The sequence below is a fragment of the Mchenga conophoros genome, linkage group LG15 (assembly GCF_057382185.1).
Source record: "Mchenga conophoros isolate Kocher_MC1m ecotype Shallow Benthic linkage group LG15, M_conophoros_male_GT1.1, whole genome shotgun sequence".
In the NCBI taxonomy this organism is placed as follows: Eukaryota; Metazoa; Chordata; class Actinopteri; order Cichliformes; family Cichlidae; genus Mchenga; species Mchenga conophoros.
The window spans coordinates 1275284-1292877 of NC_140540.1; the positions used below are offsets into that span (position 1 = coordinate 1275284).

General features: G+C 45.3%; 1 protein-coding gene across 8 annotated transcripts in view; it reads left to right on the forward strand.

Annotated features, from left to right (window-relative positions):
• The window catches only part of cdc42bpab (CDC42 binding protein kinase alpha (DMPK-like) b), a 71911-nt gene that overhangs the window by 33964 nt on the left and 20353 nt on the right, over positions 1-17594 (forward strand). For 7 of the 8 annotated variants that reach the window (XM_085246935.1, XM_085246940.1, XM_085246936.1 and 4 more), the window contains 13 exons: positions 1930-2013; positions 3006-3101; positions 3482-3630; positions 13502-13595; positions 14204-14404; positions 14507-14645; positions 14758-14867; positions 14966-15045; positions 15719-15897; positions 16044-16163; positions 16304-16437; positions 16587-16708; positions 16830-16950. In XM_085246935.1, coding sequence (XP_085103061.1) covers positions 1930-2013; positions 3006-3101; positions 3482-3630; positions 13502-13595; positions 14204-14404; positions 14507-14645; positions 14758-14867; positions 14966-15045; positions 15719-15897; positions 16044-16163; positions 16304-16437; positions 16587-16708; positions 16830-16950 — 1629 coding nt within the window. The remainder of the gene's footprint in view (positions 1-1929; positions 2014-3005; positions 3102-3481; positions 3631-13501; positions 13596-14203; positions 14405-14506; positions 14646-14757; positions 14868-14965; positions 15046-15718; positions 15898-16043; positions 16164-16303; positions 16438-16586; positions 16709-16829; positions 16951-17594) is intronic. The other variant, XM_085246937.1, reaches the window with a different exon arrangement.

A 17594-nucleotide genomic window follows, 5' to 3' on the forward strand; every position in this document is an offset into this window, starting at 1 on the left:
CTCCTGTGAACGAGGCTAATCGACACACCTGTTAGTAATGCTAATAACTAATATCAACGATGGATTACACTGGATCTACTTTTTTGTGTGTGTGCCGTAAGCAGCTGTAAAAATGATGGCTCATAATCACGACTACGCTCCAGGTCAGATATAACTGGTTATGATTTTGAGCCATCTTTTTTTATGTTAAGCACAGAGTGGTAAGGAGATGTGGTAGCAGACACAGGAAGCAGAGTAAAGTTAGCAGAGAGTCGGTCTGGAGAACACGCAGGATGTTTTGATTTCATCCTCCCGTTGTCAGCAGCAGAGAGAGATGGCGCAGATACGTGACGCCGTGGAGTTTGCCTGATGAATGGACCAGTTTGTACTGGCCTGTTGCCTGTGAGGATGCTCCCATTAGGGACTGGGGTGCGTCGTCTTTAGCACAAAGGGCCAAGAGCTGCTCCGTCTGGTGTAGTTAGTGCCTGAGATGAGGGTGGAAGAGCTCGTTCACTCTAAACGCCATGTCTTCCTTGCTGGCTGCCAGTCAGTGCTATACATTTCTGAACTGCTTGTCACACTGAGTCACCAGTCAGCAGCCCGCATGCTTGTAAACACAACCTCGGTTGTTATTTCGCCAAAGTTTCACTAGTAATTTACTCTGTGGAGTAATGCAGTTAGCCCCTCTGGTCGGGTCCTTACTGATAAACTAACGGGGGGAGTGGAGTCATAAACGCAGGGCAGGGAGGACACGATGGAGAAGAGAACAGGAAGCAGAGATGGAGGAAAGGACAAAAACAGCTAGACGTTGCCAGAAAAGTGCGCTCGCCCTGTCCTCCTGCAGTCCCCTCCTCTGGTGAGGGCTCACTCGGGGAAATCCAAACACTGCAGGAATGTTGTCATTGTATTGCATTAGTAGCATTAATTTAATAGACTGCAGACCCCTCTGCTGCACAGACTGACTTTGTTTGTTTCACTGTTTTTCTGCATCTTTGTCTCGGCCTGTATTTCTTCTGCTTTTATAACGTCCTTGTGCTTTTTCTACATTTAGGCTTATTTCAGTGTGGACTCAGTTTTTAGTTTTGAATTTGGTCAACGAGGCCAAAGCAAATTTTCTTTTTTCCTTTTGTGGGCCAGTAAAGTAGGAGACAAAGGAGGAGAGAAATTAGCAGGGACATAAATTTGCATGAACATGTGTTTTGGCTGTGAGCTCGCAGCACTGCTGCCTGCGCAGCTCCTTTTTTGGCAAAACGTAAAGGCCGGGGCAAGTTTGTCAGAGCAGTGTGTCGCAATCATCACTCGGGAAAGTTGGCCTGTGAGAAGCTGCGAAGCTGAGATTTATTTACTTTACAGTTGTTAACCCGGCTCTGCATGATGCACTATCACATCAGTGCACTTAACAGCTGATGAGACAATTTTTTCATTTTTTGATCATAGAAAAATTCAAGCGTCCAGCTGTGCAAGTCTGTGGTCCACACGGTGTCTCCGAGAAGGAAGTGACCGTAGTGTCTGCGGTCACTTCCTGCGCCCTCCCCCCACGCTGCTGGTTCTTCTGCCGCACCTTCAATGCTTTATTTTCCCTTCCTGGCCCATATTGGATCTATTTTCGTTTTAATCCAGTGTTGCATGATTATCCCTTCCTGTGCTTCCTCTTTTTTCTTTGACCTCAGTCTCCATACTCACGGACTCTGATCTAGATCATTTAAAGTAATTAGATTACATTTTTCCTTAACGTCTGAACTGTTTATTCACATCTGTGTGATTGTTGTTTTGTGCATCTGTGTTAGTATGATCACTTAAAGGATCCTTGTGCATCCACAGCCTGCTCTTTTCTTGTTGCCTCGAGGCTCAGATAATAACTGGATGGATCTTTGTAATTCGTCGTCAGCCTCGCCGTCACACCAAGTATTAAATTCACTCTCATAACGGCTTTCTTTTGTCTTTTTGCAGGTTGCAGTGGTAAAAGTGAAAAACACTGACAAAGTTTTTGCAATGAAGATTCTCAACAAGTGGGAGATGCTGAAGCGAGCAGAGGTGAGTATCTTTGGTTACTGCAAAGTTTATATACACACAATATTAATAAATATTGATCACTCATTTAAAAAACAAAGTGCCTGTCTGAGCACAGAACAGGCCTTCACTTGCAGGTTCTTGCAGAGCTGCTTGTTGCATGTTTTTCTCATCGACCTCTCCCGACAGTCTCGCATTCTTGTCGGTCCCCTGGGTCTTCAGTCTACATGCCTCAAACGTCACAAACCAAACGTGTGTGCGCACAAACGCCTGGATGTAGGAGAGGACATAAAGCCACACACAGACATGCATGACGAGCATGCTGTCGTCGTGAACACGAGCCTGATTTTATTTCAGGTTTTTAACTTTGAAGGTGGCCGGAACAGTTTCGGTTTCTGTTTGAGTCAGACTGCTGAGATTGAAAGATCACGGAGAGGTCGGGTGTGTGTAAAACATGAAAATGTTTTTATTTCTGTAGATGTGTGGAGCTTTTTATAAGAAACCAAAGCATTTGTGCAGATTTGGCTGCTGATATTGTAGGTGGGCAGGATGGATTAGGCTTAAGAAATCAGGTTATTTCCTAAATAACTGAACCTCCACATGTCATCAGATGGATTTATGTCCAGACAACCTGATGCCTGATGGAGCCTCCTCCACCTGCATCGTACAGTAGTGACGCCTACTTTTTGTAACCCTACATTCCAGTGTTCAGTGAGCTAAGTGGAGGCGAGCAGTCTTATCATATTTTTCTTAAATTTTAAATTTGGGCTTTATTCAGCTACTCGAGTCCAACACTGCCAGCGTTCCCTGAAGCAAACGAAAGGGGCTGATTTCATGTGTTTAGCAGCAGCTCGGGGAGATTTTACACCAGCCCTGTAAGAATGATCGAGAGGCCAAAGGCGACTTGCTAACATGCTCTCAGCTTTAAGCACACACTTGTATAGAAGATTGGGACCTTTGACCTCACGTAGTTTCCAGTACGTGTGACATTCATGGTTTGTTGCATCTCTTGCCAGACGGCATGTTTCCGGGAGGAGCGGGATGTGTTGGTGAATGGGGACTGCCAGTGGATCACCACCCTGCACTACGCCTTCCAGGATGACAATAATCTGGTACGTCTGTATATGTCTGTGTTAGATGAGGTAACGTCCCTTAATAAGATTAACCTGACTTCTCTCCACGACCCTGAGTTCAAATGCCACAACTGTCATTCCATTTCCCACATTCTCAAAGCAAATGTTTTATCCCGAACACTCCCCAAGTCTTAAAAATATACACGACTGCCGCTCTGACCAGTTATTTTTAAATGGACCTGTAAAAGTGACATCATTTAGGTGTTTTCCCTCTTTGTGAAAGAAGAGATGGACGACTGTAGATTCATTTCTTGCAGCTTTGTTCTTGTTGTTCCAAAAAAGGCTGCTCTTTATTAGTTTGCCTCTAAGCAGTGCTGCACAGTTTCTGCTGTCTGACACGCTGGCGTCTGTCTCTGTAGTACCTGGTGATGGACTACTATGTGGGCGGTGACCTGCTGACTCTGCTCAGCAAGTTTGAGGACCGGCTGCCGGAGGAGATGGCCAAGTTCTACCTGGCTGAGATGGTGCTGGCCATCGACTCGGTTCATCAGCTACACTATGTCCACAGGTGAGAGGAAAGGTGTTTTGGCACATTACGAAATCAATATGTGTGCGTCTGTAGTAGGGCTGTGCAATATGACCAAAATCTCAGGTCTCGATATCAGACGTCTATCGTCTGATAACGATATAAATCACAAAAATTTAACTTTTTCTGTAAATTCTGTGAATCTCGACTTGCGTGAAGTGTTTCCAGCTGCGCGTCCTTTACCCGGAGTCGAGTGTTTTAATGATGCATGAAACGACACATTTATTTTGAAAAGTCTCAACAGGATCTTGAGCTTTATTGTGAAAGGTTTATATGGAAAATAAACAAGAGGACACGCGATGGTTTTAGGCAAGGCAAGTTTATTTGTACAGCACAATTCAACAAGAAGGTGATTCAAAGTGCTTCACAGAGACATTAGAAACAAAAACAAATAAAAAGCAGGATTTAAAATTGATTCAAACAAAACAGTAGATAAAATCAGAACAGTAGATAAAATCAGAACAGTAGATAAAATCAGAACAGTAGATAAAATCAGAACAGTAGATAAAATCAGTAGTTAAATGTAAGTTTTGAAATTTAAGCTTAAAAGTGTGGATTTGGTGCTTTATTCAAATGCAGCTGAGAACAGGTGAGTCTTCAACCTGGATTTAAATAAACTGAGTGTTTCAGCTGATCTGAGGCTTTCTGGGAGTTTGTTCCAGATATAAGGAGCATAAAAGCTGAATGCAGCTTCTCCGTGTCTGGTTCTGACTCTGGGAACTGATAAAAGACCGGATCCAGATGACCTGAGGGATCTGGATGGTTCATACTGGGTCAGGAGGTCACTGAGGAGGTTACCATCGTTGTTGCTAACGAGACGCATAAAAACAGGCACTTGTCCGTCCGTAGTGTGGTTATATTAAATATAAGAGATAACTTTAAGAAATGAATATAGCCACTACTGTGACATCAAAACCATGAACAAATATTGCTGTAAACGGTTTATTCTGCGACACCATGAAACAAACGATAGCGTAAAATGAAACGATGAACATTTTTATATCGTCATCAGATATATATCGTTATATCGAGCAGCCCTAATCTGTAATTATATTTGGGCAGGACTGAGCAAGAAGTCCTGATGATGGACGCATCATTCGTGCTGTGTGAGGATTTACTTTGCTCAATGAAAATGAATAAAAGCAAAACAGCAAAAAAAGCAAATATTTCATTCTTGATGTTTGATGTCAGGTTTGTGTGTGTCAGAGCTTTAGAAAATAAAAGGGGCGGCGATGTTGAAGGTAGATGAGCTAAAGTTTCAGACAGACACCAAGGCCCAGTGAAGGATGAATATTAGAATAGATTAGAATAGAATTCAACTTTATTGTCATTGCACATGCACAGGTACAGGGCAACGAAATGCAGTTTGCATCCATCCAGAAGTGCTTTAGTGATATAGATATATTACAGTATTTTTACTCAGTTGTATATAGTATTTGTATTTGTATTCTATTTTTATCTTATTGTATATTTATTTTATTTTATTCTATTCTGTACAGCTGTGTACTGTATTTATTCTTATTGTATTCTAATTTTTGCCTCATAACTTTTGCACTGTCCACTTCCTGCTGTGACAAAACAAATTTCCCACGTGTGGGACTAATAAAGGTTATCTTATCTTATCTTATCTATTAGCAATAATATAGATATGTGAGTATATTACAGAAATGGGTCTATTATGGTGTGTTATAATGTACACGGTATGAAGTATGTTGTGAATATTCTATAACTATAAGTATGTACAGGATATGAACAGGATATAAATATGAAAAACTATACAGAATATGAAATAAATAACTTTACAGAATCTATACAGTAGTGCAGTTAAGATAAGTGAGATATGTGGATAATTTCTACAGAGGCTATATAAAGTGCTATTAATATATATATAATATATATTATATATATAATATTATATAATATGCGCAGCTGAAAATGGCGCAATAGCTCCACGTTGAGTAATCGCTCATCACTGTGGGAAGCTGTGATTGCAGTTACTTTAAAGAAGGTCACAGCTTGCACAATATCTAAACGTCACAATGAAAATGCTGCACACGAGGCTATTAATATAACACACAAGCAGCAGACAACAGAACAAACAGATTGCATCTGCAAAAGTTTAAATTGGACTGGGAGAGCAGTGCAGTTGAACTTGTTTACATCCACATGTCAAACATTTTCAGCTATAAAGGGCTTGATCTGGTGACGCTCCTTTGTCTTACAAATATACACGGCTGCCCCTCTGACCATTTATTTTTAAAGGAACCATTAAAGGTACATAATTTAGGTGTTTTCCCTCTTTGTGAAAGGAGATGGACAGTTGTAGATTAGTATCTGGCAACAAAGCAGGCCAGTGTAATCTGTGCTCAGCACCAAACGACAGAGGTTTGTTTTAAAAAGAGCCGTTAAAAAGCGCAGTTTGCCTCAAGAGTTGCTCAAAATACAAAGGTTGAAGGACCCTTTTTACTCTAATAGCAGCTGTAGCTAGCACCCAGAGCAGGGGTGGGCAACTCCAGGTCTCGAGGGCCGGTGTTAGATCTCACCCTGAATCACATGATGAGTTCATTACCAGGAATCTGGAGAACCTCAAGACCAGTTGAGGTCATTTAGCCATTTAAATCAGCTGACACATCTAAAACCTGCGGGACACCGGCCCTCGAGGCCTGGAGTTGGACAGCCCTGGCTTAGAGCAATGTTACAACGTTTGGCTGCGGTGCAGTGTAGCTTACATGGGACATACATGACCCGACCTCGTCTGGTAGTGCAGCGTCTTTAGCTGTCATATCATTTCAAGTTGGAGACACTTTCCTCTCACTCATTTCAAAGACTTAAGAATAAACCACCTAAAAGCACATTGTTTAGAGGGCACAGCACGAGAAAGCATTCTTCTCTCTGAAGTAGGTGCCAAAAGAACTTTCCAGCCAATAGGAGGATGCCCTCGGGAGCAGGAGATACAGTTCTTCCAGACAGGAAGCAGTCACATTGGCATGTTAACATAATTACAGTGTCGCTTTCGCCAGGGGGCTCGTCACAGCAGTTTAGTTTAGGGAGCAAGGGAGTGATGGATAGACTGGGAAAGATGAGAGATGGATGTAGAAGGCAGGGTCACGCCGTTCGGTATTTTGGGTGTGCCCCCAGTTTGTCAGATCTCTAATACACCACAGCAAACACAGACACACTCTGGGAGATGGCAGTGCACTTATGGAGACATGTATGTACACATTTCTGAGGATGAAAGCTAGCGAGTCTGTTCGAGGAGACAAGAGTGCCGAGCCACTAATTGCACAGTGCTATCGGGGGGGGGGCGGCAGCAGTGGATGGAAAAGGGACGGGGGAGGAGGGGACGGCACTGTTTCTCTTCTAGTCCCCTCGTGGACTGGTTGGGACAATAATGATGGGGTATGGGAGGTGTGTGGGTGGGGGCGTGGTGTGTGTGCGTACCAACCCCCCCAGCTCCTCCTCCTGCTCTGCCTTCCACAGAGTCTCCGGGGAGATCTTTGCTTTGTAGAGAGTGGGGACAGCCAGACAGGTCCCCAGAGGAGGGTGTGTCCTGCTGAGCAGTCCCATCTGATGGGCTGTGTGTTTGTGCGCACACACATCAGGGTGTGTTTGTCCTGCTGACCATCTGCATGTGCCACTTTGGTTTGTTTCCTTTTCCTATATGTAAGTTTAGGGCCGTGTATTAACGTGTCATTTAAAGGATTACACGCCTGTTTTTAAAGTCCACCCTCTGTTCATGACTCTGGCTTCATTATGTGTTTAGTGCAACTGAAACACTGTTAGGAAATGTAAGTGGGCAGACTGTCGCTCTACGCCGTCTTCATCTCCTCACGTTTTCTCTGTGATGCCGTTTTCTGCTGGGAGAATTTGAGGTCCCGCTCCAAATCTCAAGTGACCCATTATCGGGTCTGCACCAAGACCCCAGGTGCAGAGGCCATAAAGGGGCCTGTTGTGTTTACCACTGATGCTCCTATTAAACAAAGTTTCAAGGACAAATAGAGTAAAATAATATAGTGGTGTTATCCACAGCTCGCTGACCTCTGACCTTGTTGAAAACCCATGAGTGTTTCTGTCGCGATGACAGGTGATGCCATCAGTTTTCATGCATTGTGACTCACTCTGCAATCCACAAATATTCACGCTGAACAAGGCTTATGACTCGCACTGATAAAGTTGGAGCATACCGAAATGAAAAACAAAGAGTGGATTATGAGATGTTTGGTGCGTTCTAGTTTACATCAGTTTTATTTTGTAGTTTGCAGGATTAAAAATACAACACTGAACACAATCCTTATATAAATTATTCGCACAGCTAACATTATTAGCTTACAGCATTTTAGTCTACGCTTTAATATTCTGCTCGAGTGTTATGCTGAAAGCGTCACTGCTTTAAAAAGAATATTTGCAGCCTTGTTGACACTAATGTAGTTAAAAAGAGCCGACATGAAAGGGACGGAGCGCAAAGAGCCTCGAGGTCGACCTTCTGTCCCCTTCAGCCGAGTCCCACGAGGGACAGCGTGTGGAAGTCAGATGCAAAAGAAGACAATTTATTCAGTGGTCAGTGATCTGTGCCTCCCAGAGGGCCTGGACAAATGTTTCAGTAGCTCAGCATGGCTTTGTGCTGCCGAGCACCACATCTGTCTGCCTCGCACACTGTGTGTGTGTGTGTGTGTGTGTGTGTGTGTGTGTGTACAATTGTGTATGGCTGAACAGAGGAACGCACACATTTGATGTCATCATAGTCTGATATAGAAACGGGTCTGCTCCACTGAATGTTGTAGGTGTGTGTGTGTTGCCAGGTTGATTGCAGCCTTTAATGTGTTTTACTATTGATGAGGGCCCTGCATTTCTCACTGAGGGCTCCATGAGAACAGAGCTCTCTTATAAACACTTTCTAATAAGTTACAAGTAGCTTCCTTCACATTGTTGCACATGGTGGACGTCTTGCATGGAGCTGCTGAATTTCAGAACACTTCATTGATCCCTGGAGGAAATTATGTAAACAATTTGATGGAAGTGACGATTATGAGAATATTTTCAGTACATTTACAGCAGGAAGTGTGTGAGTGTGTGTGAGTGTGTGTGTGTGTGTGCGCTCGTGTGTGTGTGTGTGTGTGTGTGTGTGTGTGTGCGCTCGTGTGTGTGTGTGTGTGTGTGTGCGCTCGTGTGTGTGTGTGCGCTCGTGTGTGTGTGTGTGTGTGTGTGTGCGCTCGTGTGTGTGTGTGCGCTCGTGTGTGTGTGTGTGTGTGCGCTCGTGTGTGTGTGTGCGCTCGTGTGTGTGTGTGCGCTCGTGTGTGTGTGCGCTCGTGTGTGTGTGTGCGCTCGTGTGTGTGTGCGCTCGTGTGTGTGTGTGTGTGTGTGTGCGCTCGTGTGTGTGTGTGCGCTCGTGTGTGTGTGTGCGCTCGTGTGTGTGTGTGTGTGTGTGTGCGCTCGTGTGTGTGTGTGCGCTCGTGTGTGTGTGTGCGCTCGTGTGTGTGTGTGTGTGTGTGTGCGCTCGTGTGCGTGTGTGCGCTCGTGTGCGCGTGTGCGCTCGTGTGTGCGCTCGTGTGTGCGCTCGTGTGTGCGCTCGTGTGTGTGTGTGTGCGCTCGTGTGTGTGTGTGTGTGTGTGTGCGCTCGTGTGTGTGTGCGCTCGTGTGTGCGCTCGTGTGTGCGCTCGTGTGTGCGCTCGTGTGTGCGCTCGTGCGTGTGTGTGTGCGCTCGTGTGTGTGTGTGCGCGCTCGTGTGTGTGTGCGCGCTCGTGTGTGTGTGCGCGCGCTCGTGTGTGTGTGTGTGTGTGTGTGTGTGCTCGTGTGTGTGTGTGTGTGTGTGCGCTTGTGTGTGTGTGTGTGCGCACTCGTGTGTGTGTGTGTGTGTGTGTGTGTGTGTGCGCGCTCGTGTGTGTGTGTGCGCGCTCGTGTGTGTGTGTGTGTCAGGATCATATGACAATAGGTAAGTAGGTAAAGCAGCAGCCCTGCAGTGTGTGGGAACCTTTGATTCTCCTCCTTTGTTGGCAGTGTCATGTGATGCCAGAAGTCACAAAGACAGCAGTTCTTTGAACCGGTGGCTAACAATGCTTGGCTGGAGCCATGTGGACATGTCTTGTCCTTGCAGTCTACAGAGCTGGTGCAGGCCACATTGTGTGTATGTATGGGGGTGTGTATTACGAGGTGGCGTCCAGATGGCCCTCACAGATGGATTCTGTGGCTTTAAAAGAGATTACCTTGCTCTATTCCCGTCTCGGCGCTTCTCCTTAAGACCTCAGGAGCCCAGTGACACAGTAGCCCAATTAGCTGTGCTAACTTGCCTAGCATTAGCCTAGTGTTAATGGTTCCTGTGGTTTGTCCATGAGTGGACATTCGAGTAAGCACGTTATTGTTAGGCTGTGTGTGTGTGTGTGTGTGTGTGTGTGTGTGTGTGTGTGTGTGTGTGTTCTGAGAGCTGGTGCCTTAATCAGAAAACTCAAAGAGAGACTAAATCTCCAAGGGGGGGGGCAGTGGTTCCTTAAGGAGAGAGAGAAGTGGGTAAATGTAGCTTCGATTAGCAGCAGAATCCACCATTCCTCACCCCACCATGACACTTTGTCTGCCACGCAAATACATTTGTACACATTTGCACACAGGCACAGCACGACGGGTCAAACCATGCTGTCTGCTCTCTGGCAGAACAGAAATCGCTGAAGCAGATTAGGGCCTTCGAGCAGCTGAAACACCTGCGCATGTATGAAGCACGCACACACTCCTCCCTACAGAGCCATGTGCGAGCAGTCTGGTCCGATACTTGTAGGTTCATGATTTGTCAGGTCTACACAGTGTGAGAGTCCCACTCGGGTGATCACTGGTTACCAAGTTAAGTAGACAATTATACTTTAATGAAGCTCAAAACTGCTGCTTAGTTATTTCAGATAATCGATGATTATATTTTGGGGCTTCATTTCATGTTCGTCTTACAAAACCCAAATGCTGATAGTTGAGAATAAAAGTATTAGGATATTCATTTCTATAATATCCTAACATCATCATCTTCTATGATGATGATGCTGCTGTGGGGAACAGACATACAGTGGTTTGCAAAAGTATTCGGCCCCTTGAACTTTCCCACACTTTGTCACATTACCACAAACATGAGTCAGCTTTTTGGACTTCCAGGTGAAAGACGGTTGTTTATTTGTACAAATGTTTGAATCATGTATGATTGTCGTTCCACTTCTCATGTGTGCACCACTTTGTGTTGGTCTTTCACCTGGAATTACAATAACATTGATTCATGTTTGTGGCTGTAATGTGCAAGACTGTACATCTGCCACTGATTGATAGCCACTAATAATTAATTATATAGAAAAGTCAAAGTGCTGTATTTTTTCAGCGTCATGCTCAGGTTTGTTGTTCCCTCAGTTTCAGTTTGTTCGAGTTCAGGTGAGGTCCATAGCAGTGATGCTCGTTGTTGTCCAAGATAAGTCTTTGCAGGCGTAACAATGCTGTCTGAGAGATCGTGATGGTGTTTATGCTCTTCGATAGTCTGACTTTGGGTTCTTGTCAGTTGCTTGTGGTGTTTCTGCCTGCAAAGCTCATGTTATTCCACACTTGGGTAGCCTATGTGGTTTTGTTCCAGAAATGTACAGGATCCACTTTGGAAAACGATGTCCAATCTGGAACTCATCTGTGAGCGTGCAGGCTCTGCAAAGAGAGAAGCCTCGCTAAGCCTCGCAGCGAGCTGTAGCCCAACTTTATGTGTCTGTACCAGTCACACGTGTGCAGATATTCCTTTAATGCACAGTTTTATAGGTTGGTGATTTAGTGTCGTCTCTGAAGACGAGAGCTAGCTAGACCTCCCCCGCCCCCCTGCTCCATAAGATGGGACCATTAACACTTCTGGAAAATGACAGAGGCTTCACATGTGGCTTTAAAGAAACCTCTCGCTGAAGACGGAAGCATCAAAGAGCCGTGTCTTTGAGTACTTAAAGAGAATTTAAGAAAGACCATTGAAGAGGAACTCGTAGGTTTTCATTCTGCCCTGAAGTTTTTATCTGAAAACAAATGATGGTTTTACAAAGTCGTTACCTGCTGGCTGCTGTTTTATCAGCTGACCTGGACTTTCTGTCATCCAAGTGTTTTATTGGATGCAGCTTTTGCTTATTTATGTGTGTTCGCTTTTCTCCATTTGATTTTAAAGTGATATTTGGAGCCACAGATATTAGGAAGCAACACTGACTGATGAGGAGCTAAAGCAGGCTGTGCTTTTTAATTTACACATGCTCTCATTCCTCTTCTCATTAGTGTCAGTGTTGCCCGTGTTTGTGTTTGAGCGAGCGTGGGGGTGTGTGCTTGTTTTGGACATTAGATTTATTTTAAGCAGAGCCGCGCTCGCCTCACTGCACAGAAATAGCTCAGTTCTGTAACCTGTTACATCAAGTGTGTCAGTGGCTGCAGAGTTTATCATCTTTCACTCACCTTTGCATTTGTGCGTTGCTGCCTTTAAGGTCCCACGTGTTGCTTTGGACACTCGTTAAAGAGGTTTTTATGTGGCCTGTAGGCTGTGTGTACTCAGGCGTGTCAGGGCTCAGTGTGCTGATAAGAGACTCCAGGGGAAATCGCCCGAATGGTCAGACGAGGACAGACTATTTTTACCCATAATGGTGGCTCCAGTTACGCCTCTGTTTCATACCAGTCCGAGCCGGCATCTTTGGGGTTGTTTAGTATGTATTCTGACTATTACGCTCCTGAATGCAACCTCCACACTCAGTTACCCATGTGGGTGCTCTCTGTGGACGCAGGTCTACGCTAGACCAGCTGAGCACCTGTTTAACACTGTGACACGAGCTCGGTCCTGTGCCTGGAAACACTCTGAACACTCAGGATTTTATATGGATGCACAGCACAGAACATATTCATGCATCTACTATGCATTTCTTCATAGTTGGTTCTGTAAGTACATTTTTTTCATTTATTGACGCAGGCGTGCGATCTGCTTTAAGATGAAATTAATACAGTGTATTTTACTTCAAGATTCAACGAACCATTTTTAATTAGATGCCTTACAAAACAGTCTGGGTCACTAAATTTATGGAGTTTGATGTAATTTAGTGCCGTCTGTTCATCTGTGTGGTGCTGGTCTTCAGCTTCATGAGGTGCTGCGTGTTGTCTCTGAAACAAATGCTTAAAATAAAAGATATTCTTAAAGCTTTCTCAGCTTATTCACATTATTGAGTGCAAACAATAAAATGGATAATTATTCAAATGACCCCTACTGGTCATTTAGTTTTAAAAGACTTGAATTGGCAGATGAAACGGTGTCTCGAGTCCAGCCAGCGCATCTGTGACGTCAACGCGTCATCAGCAGTAGTAACGCAGAACAGCCGCTCTGCTCGGCTCGTGCACATCAGAGCAAAAAGGATGAGGGAGTGTGTTTGTGTGCTGCATACTTCCTAACTCTGTGTGTGTGTGTGTGTGTGTGTGTGTGTGTGTGTGTGTGTGTGTGTGTGTGTGTGTACGTACTTCGGGTACAGCTAATTCCCACAAGTCCAACTATTTTCAATGTTTATTTTTTCTTTTGCTCAATTTAAAGTTGTCACGCTGCTGATGAATGGACTGAGGCAAATTACACTTAACTGAATCACAAATGTATCTGAATTATACACGTTCTTTAAAAGCAAGCTGAGACAGTGAAATTTCCCCAAGTTATGTAACGTAATTTGATGATAATTGATGGGGTATGAGATCAGGCTTGTGTGTTTTGGACGGGCCATGTGTAGGTATTGTTTTATTTGGCAGAGTGTCCCATTTTCTTCATCATCTTTATTCTTCTGAGGAATCGCTCGCTCAGTTTGTCTTTTCCCTCTTCTATCCTCCCTCCATCCTCACTTCCTCCTCTTTTCAGGGACATCAAGCCCGACAATATTCTGCTGGATATGAACGGCCACATCCGCCTGGCTGACTTTGGCTCCTGCCTCAAACTCATGGAGGATGGGACGGTAGGTTTTTACCACACTGCTGCTGATGCCTCGTTTGGGCCAAAGCAAACATACCAGAGCTTTTCTGACCTCCTTGTCAACCCCGGGGGTCTCCCAGGAGGAGAGTGCGGTTCAGCTGCTTGGCTGAGCCTGCAGTTTGTGATTCAGACCATTCTCCGAGCCCCATCCCAAAGACAAGAACGGGATGAAATAGATGATCAAAGAAAATCTCAGAGGGATGATAAGGACTGTTTGAAAAGGAAAAACCAGTCTACAAATAGATTCAATGTAGGGATGTATTTCTCAGGTGTTTTGTGCATTAAAGCAGCTCTTTGACTAAGAAGCAGATACAGAGAAAACAGCCCAAATGTTTAGTGTTACTCTGTAACTATTCAAACGTGATCTACAATGTAATGTTCTCCCAGTTACGGTCCTATTATAATGCAGGCTCACTGAAAGTGAAGTAGATGTAAACAAACGCTGCCTTCCTGCCGTGGTGGAATTTATCTCACGTGTTACAGAATTTCACCTTTAATTCGTCGTCATCACTGCTGTTGCTGACTTTACACGCACAAACCTTTGTCACCTCTTAATTTCTTTGATATACTTTGCCTTAAATTCTCTGCTAGGTTCAGTCATCTGTGGCTGTGGGAACCCCAGACTACATCTCTCCAGAAATCCTCCAGGCTATGGAGGATGGGAAAGGCAAATATGGGCCAGAGTGTGACTGGTGGTCCCTGGGGGTCTGCATGTATGAAATGCTGTACGGCGAGACTCCTTTCTATGCAGAATCCTTGGTGGAAACCTACGGGAAGATCATGAACCACAAGGTGAGCTGACGAAATTAAAAGGTGTAACGGTAAAACGCTCGCCTGAAATTTGCCCAGTTTGACCAGTAAACACTTCGTCAAATGCGATCATGTCTTGAACAGGAGAGATTCCAGTTCCCACAGCAGATCACAGATGTTTCTGAGGAGGCGAAAGATCTGATTCGCCGACTCATTTGCAGCCGAGAGCACCGATTGGGTCAGAATGGCATCGAGGACTTCAAGCAGCACCCCTTCTTCGCGGGTACAGGCTCCACCTTTCTGTTGCACACAAAGATTACCTGAAAAACGTTTACCGTTCGCTGTATGCTGCTTAATAAATGCATCTCCTTGTTTTTCACCTTCGACCTTTTAAGGCATCGATTGGGATAACATTCGCATGTGTGAAGCCCCCTACATCCCAGAGGTCAGCAGTCCTACAGACACCTCCAACTTCGATGTGGACGACGACTGTCTCAAGAACTCGGTACGTTTGGAGGAGTGAACGCCATCCTCTCACGGTGTCGTCTGACTGGACGTATTCATACTGACGTGCAGATTTCACATGATTTCAAATCCTTTCAGGAGACGATGCCCCCTCCCTCTCACACTGCTTTCTCAGGCCACCACCTGCCCTTTGTAGGTTTCACCTACACAAGTAAATGGTAAGTGTTAACAAACAGCTGCTGCCACTCACCTGTTTCTGCCTAACAACCAACTCTTACTACAGCTGGACTTCCTGTGTCTTTGCTGATGATTGTTAAATAGCAAAAAGAGGAGGAACAAGTCTCTGACGCCTCTTCCTGAATCAGACTTTCTTCATTTAGCCTCTTTTGAAAGTCTTCCTTCAGACTCATAATGACTGTGATAGCGAGCAGATGCTATTTTCCTCCAGTGTCCAGCAGTTGTCACAGGTTGTCTTCATATGTAATGACTTTATTTATTTTTAAATGGATTTCCTATACAAGCTGTCTCAGCACGTGGTGTGAGGAGGCGGGGGAGATTAGCTTTCCTCCCTAATAAGGTGATGTTGCTGTACATCCTCAGGCTGAAGTGGTACTCATGAGAAAGCACCAGACCCACCAGCTGCTTCCTTATCTTTTCAAGCCTCAGTGATAATAGCCTTTTCCTTCCTTTCTGTCCTTCTGTCTCTTTCTCGCTCCACCTCGCACTCCTCGTGTCCCTCTGCTGTTTTCTCCCATGACTCAACTTTCAGCTTATCTCTGTCGCCATCACTTCTCTCTCCCCGATCTTTCTTTGTATTTTCCCAATGACCGGTTTGATGTCATCAGAAACCACCAGCACCAATGTAAATAGTTTGTCCCCCCTCCTCTGTAGCACTCTGTCTGATCGGGGTTGCCTGCGACAGCTGGGAGGTGAGCCGGGGAAGGCCGGGCAGGACAAGCTGGATGTTGAAGTGCAGCGTAGCCTGGAGGACAGCCTGGCCACCGAGGCCTACGAGAGAAGGATTCGCCGCTTGGAGCAGGAGAAGCTAGAGCTGAGCCGCAAACTGCAAGGTGAGGTCGGAGCAGCGTGCATCATATATGCACACAGCCATCATGAGGCATGAGCATCCAGTCTGCACATGCTGAACTTAAAACTTTCCACTCTTGCCAGTATGGCTTTTAAAATGCCTATAAATGATGTTTCTGATGTGCCACAGAGTCGACTCAGACGGTGCAGGCGCTGCAGCACACGGGCGAGGGCCCCCTCAGTGCTAACAAGGAGGTGGAGATCAGGAGCCTGAAAAGCGAGATCGACATTCTGAAGAAGCAGATCGCTGGTCAGGACACAGTGCAACGCTTTTCCTTCTGAATCAGCTCCTGATTGTCTCTGACAGACACAAACGGCAGCAAATGTGGTTGTTTGGCAAATGTCTGACAGTTTCAGTTGCGTTTCAAACCAAGCGTGTGTTCGTTTCAGACTCAGGCCAGCTGGAGAAGCAGCTGGAGGATGTGACGCTGGCTCGGAGAGACTTGGAGGACTCGTCCAAACACATCAAGACTCTTGAGAAACAGATGAAGAGCATCACACAGGAAAGGGATGACCTACAGAAGGTACGGCTAGTGTTTCGTGTCATTCTCTGGATATTTAAAGAGCTACAAACGAGTGAGATTTTATTGATCAAGCTGAAATAACAAGTTATTGGATTACTTTGTGGGAGGGATCTGAAATGCTCAACTCTGCTGTCGTCTGTCGTGTTCAGGATCTCATGGACGCCAGCGAGAAGTTGAAGGTTCAGTCTAAAGAGCTGAAGGAAGCCCACAGCCAGAGAAAACTGGCCATGCAGGAGTTTTCAGAGCTGAACGAGAAGCTCACAGACCTCAGGTAGAAGCACGCGCCCAATGCCAACCGCCGACTGCTAGAGTTTCTTTCGTAATGTTTTTTAACAAAGTCCCGTCCATGAATAAAACGCCCACGCTGGATGTCTTCCTGTCCCGGTTCACAGGTCGGCGAAGCAGCGCCTGGTTCGTCAGCTGCGTGACAAAGAGGAGGAGATGGAAAGCCAGAATCAAAAGGTGGAGGCTCTCCGCCTCGAGGTGCGAAAGGCCGAGAGGGCCAAGAAGGAGGTAGAGTAGACTCCCCCGTGGTTGCTGGCACGCCCTGCTCTGTCCGTGTTCACCTACTCGAGCTTCATCCAGACGTCGCTGTGACTTTACGCACTGCGAAAAATGTAACGTGTGCAATCGCTGCAGACGTCCAGAGTTTCATGTCCACAGATCACAGTGGCACAAAATGACGTGAAACATTGAGACGTTGTTCCTCGTGTGTTGGTAGAGCAGCATTTACCTGCTTAACATGTGCTGTGTATGATCGGTGGCAAGAAACGGTTTGTGAATTGTATCGCTCTATAAATACGACATCATATATAATCTTATTTCCACTCACGGCCTGAAGGTAGATGGAGAGAACCAGTCATGCAAATGAAATGAAACCAGTAAGTCATTTATTTAGAAAAATCCATCAGCGCTGCATATCTGTGATGGGGACGTGTGCGACCCACCGCTGTTAGAAATTCAACACTTCTAAGAACTGTCTATGAGCTTGAGCCTTTTTCAGTTCTGGCTTGTAGCCGAGTTTCTGTTCATTTCAGCTTCTGGGACAGTCGTCCCATAACACGAACTTTATTCTTGGACCAAGACTGAGGCCTGTTCACACACTTGTCTTTAGTCCGATGTCCCGACGTTTTCTTTTCCAGTGGGCTCGTATGCTG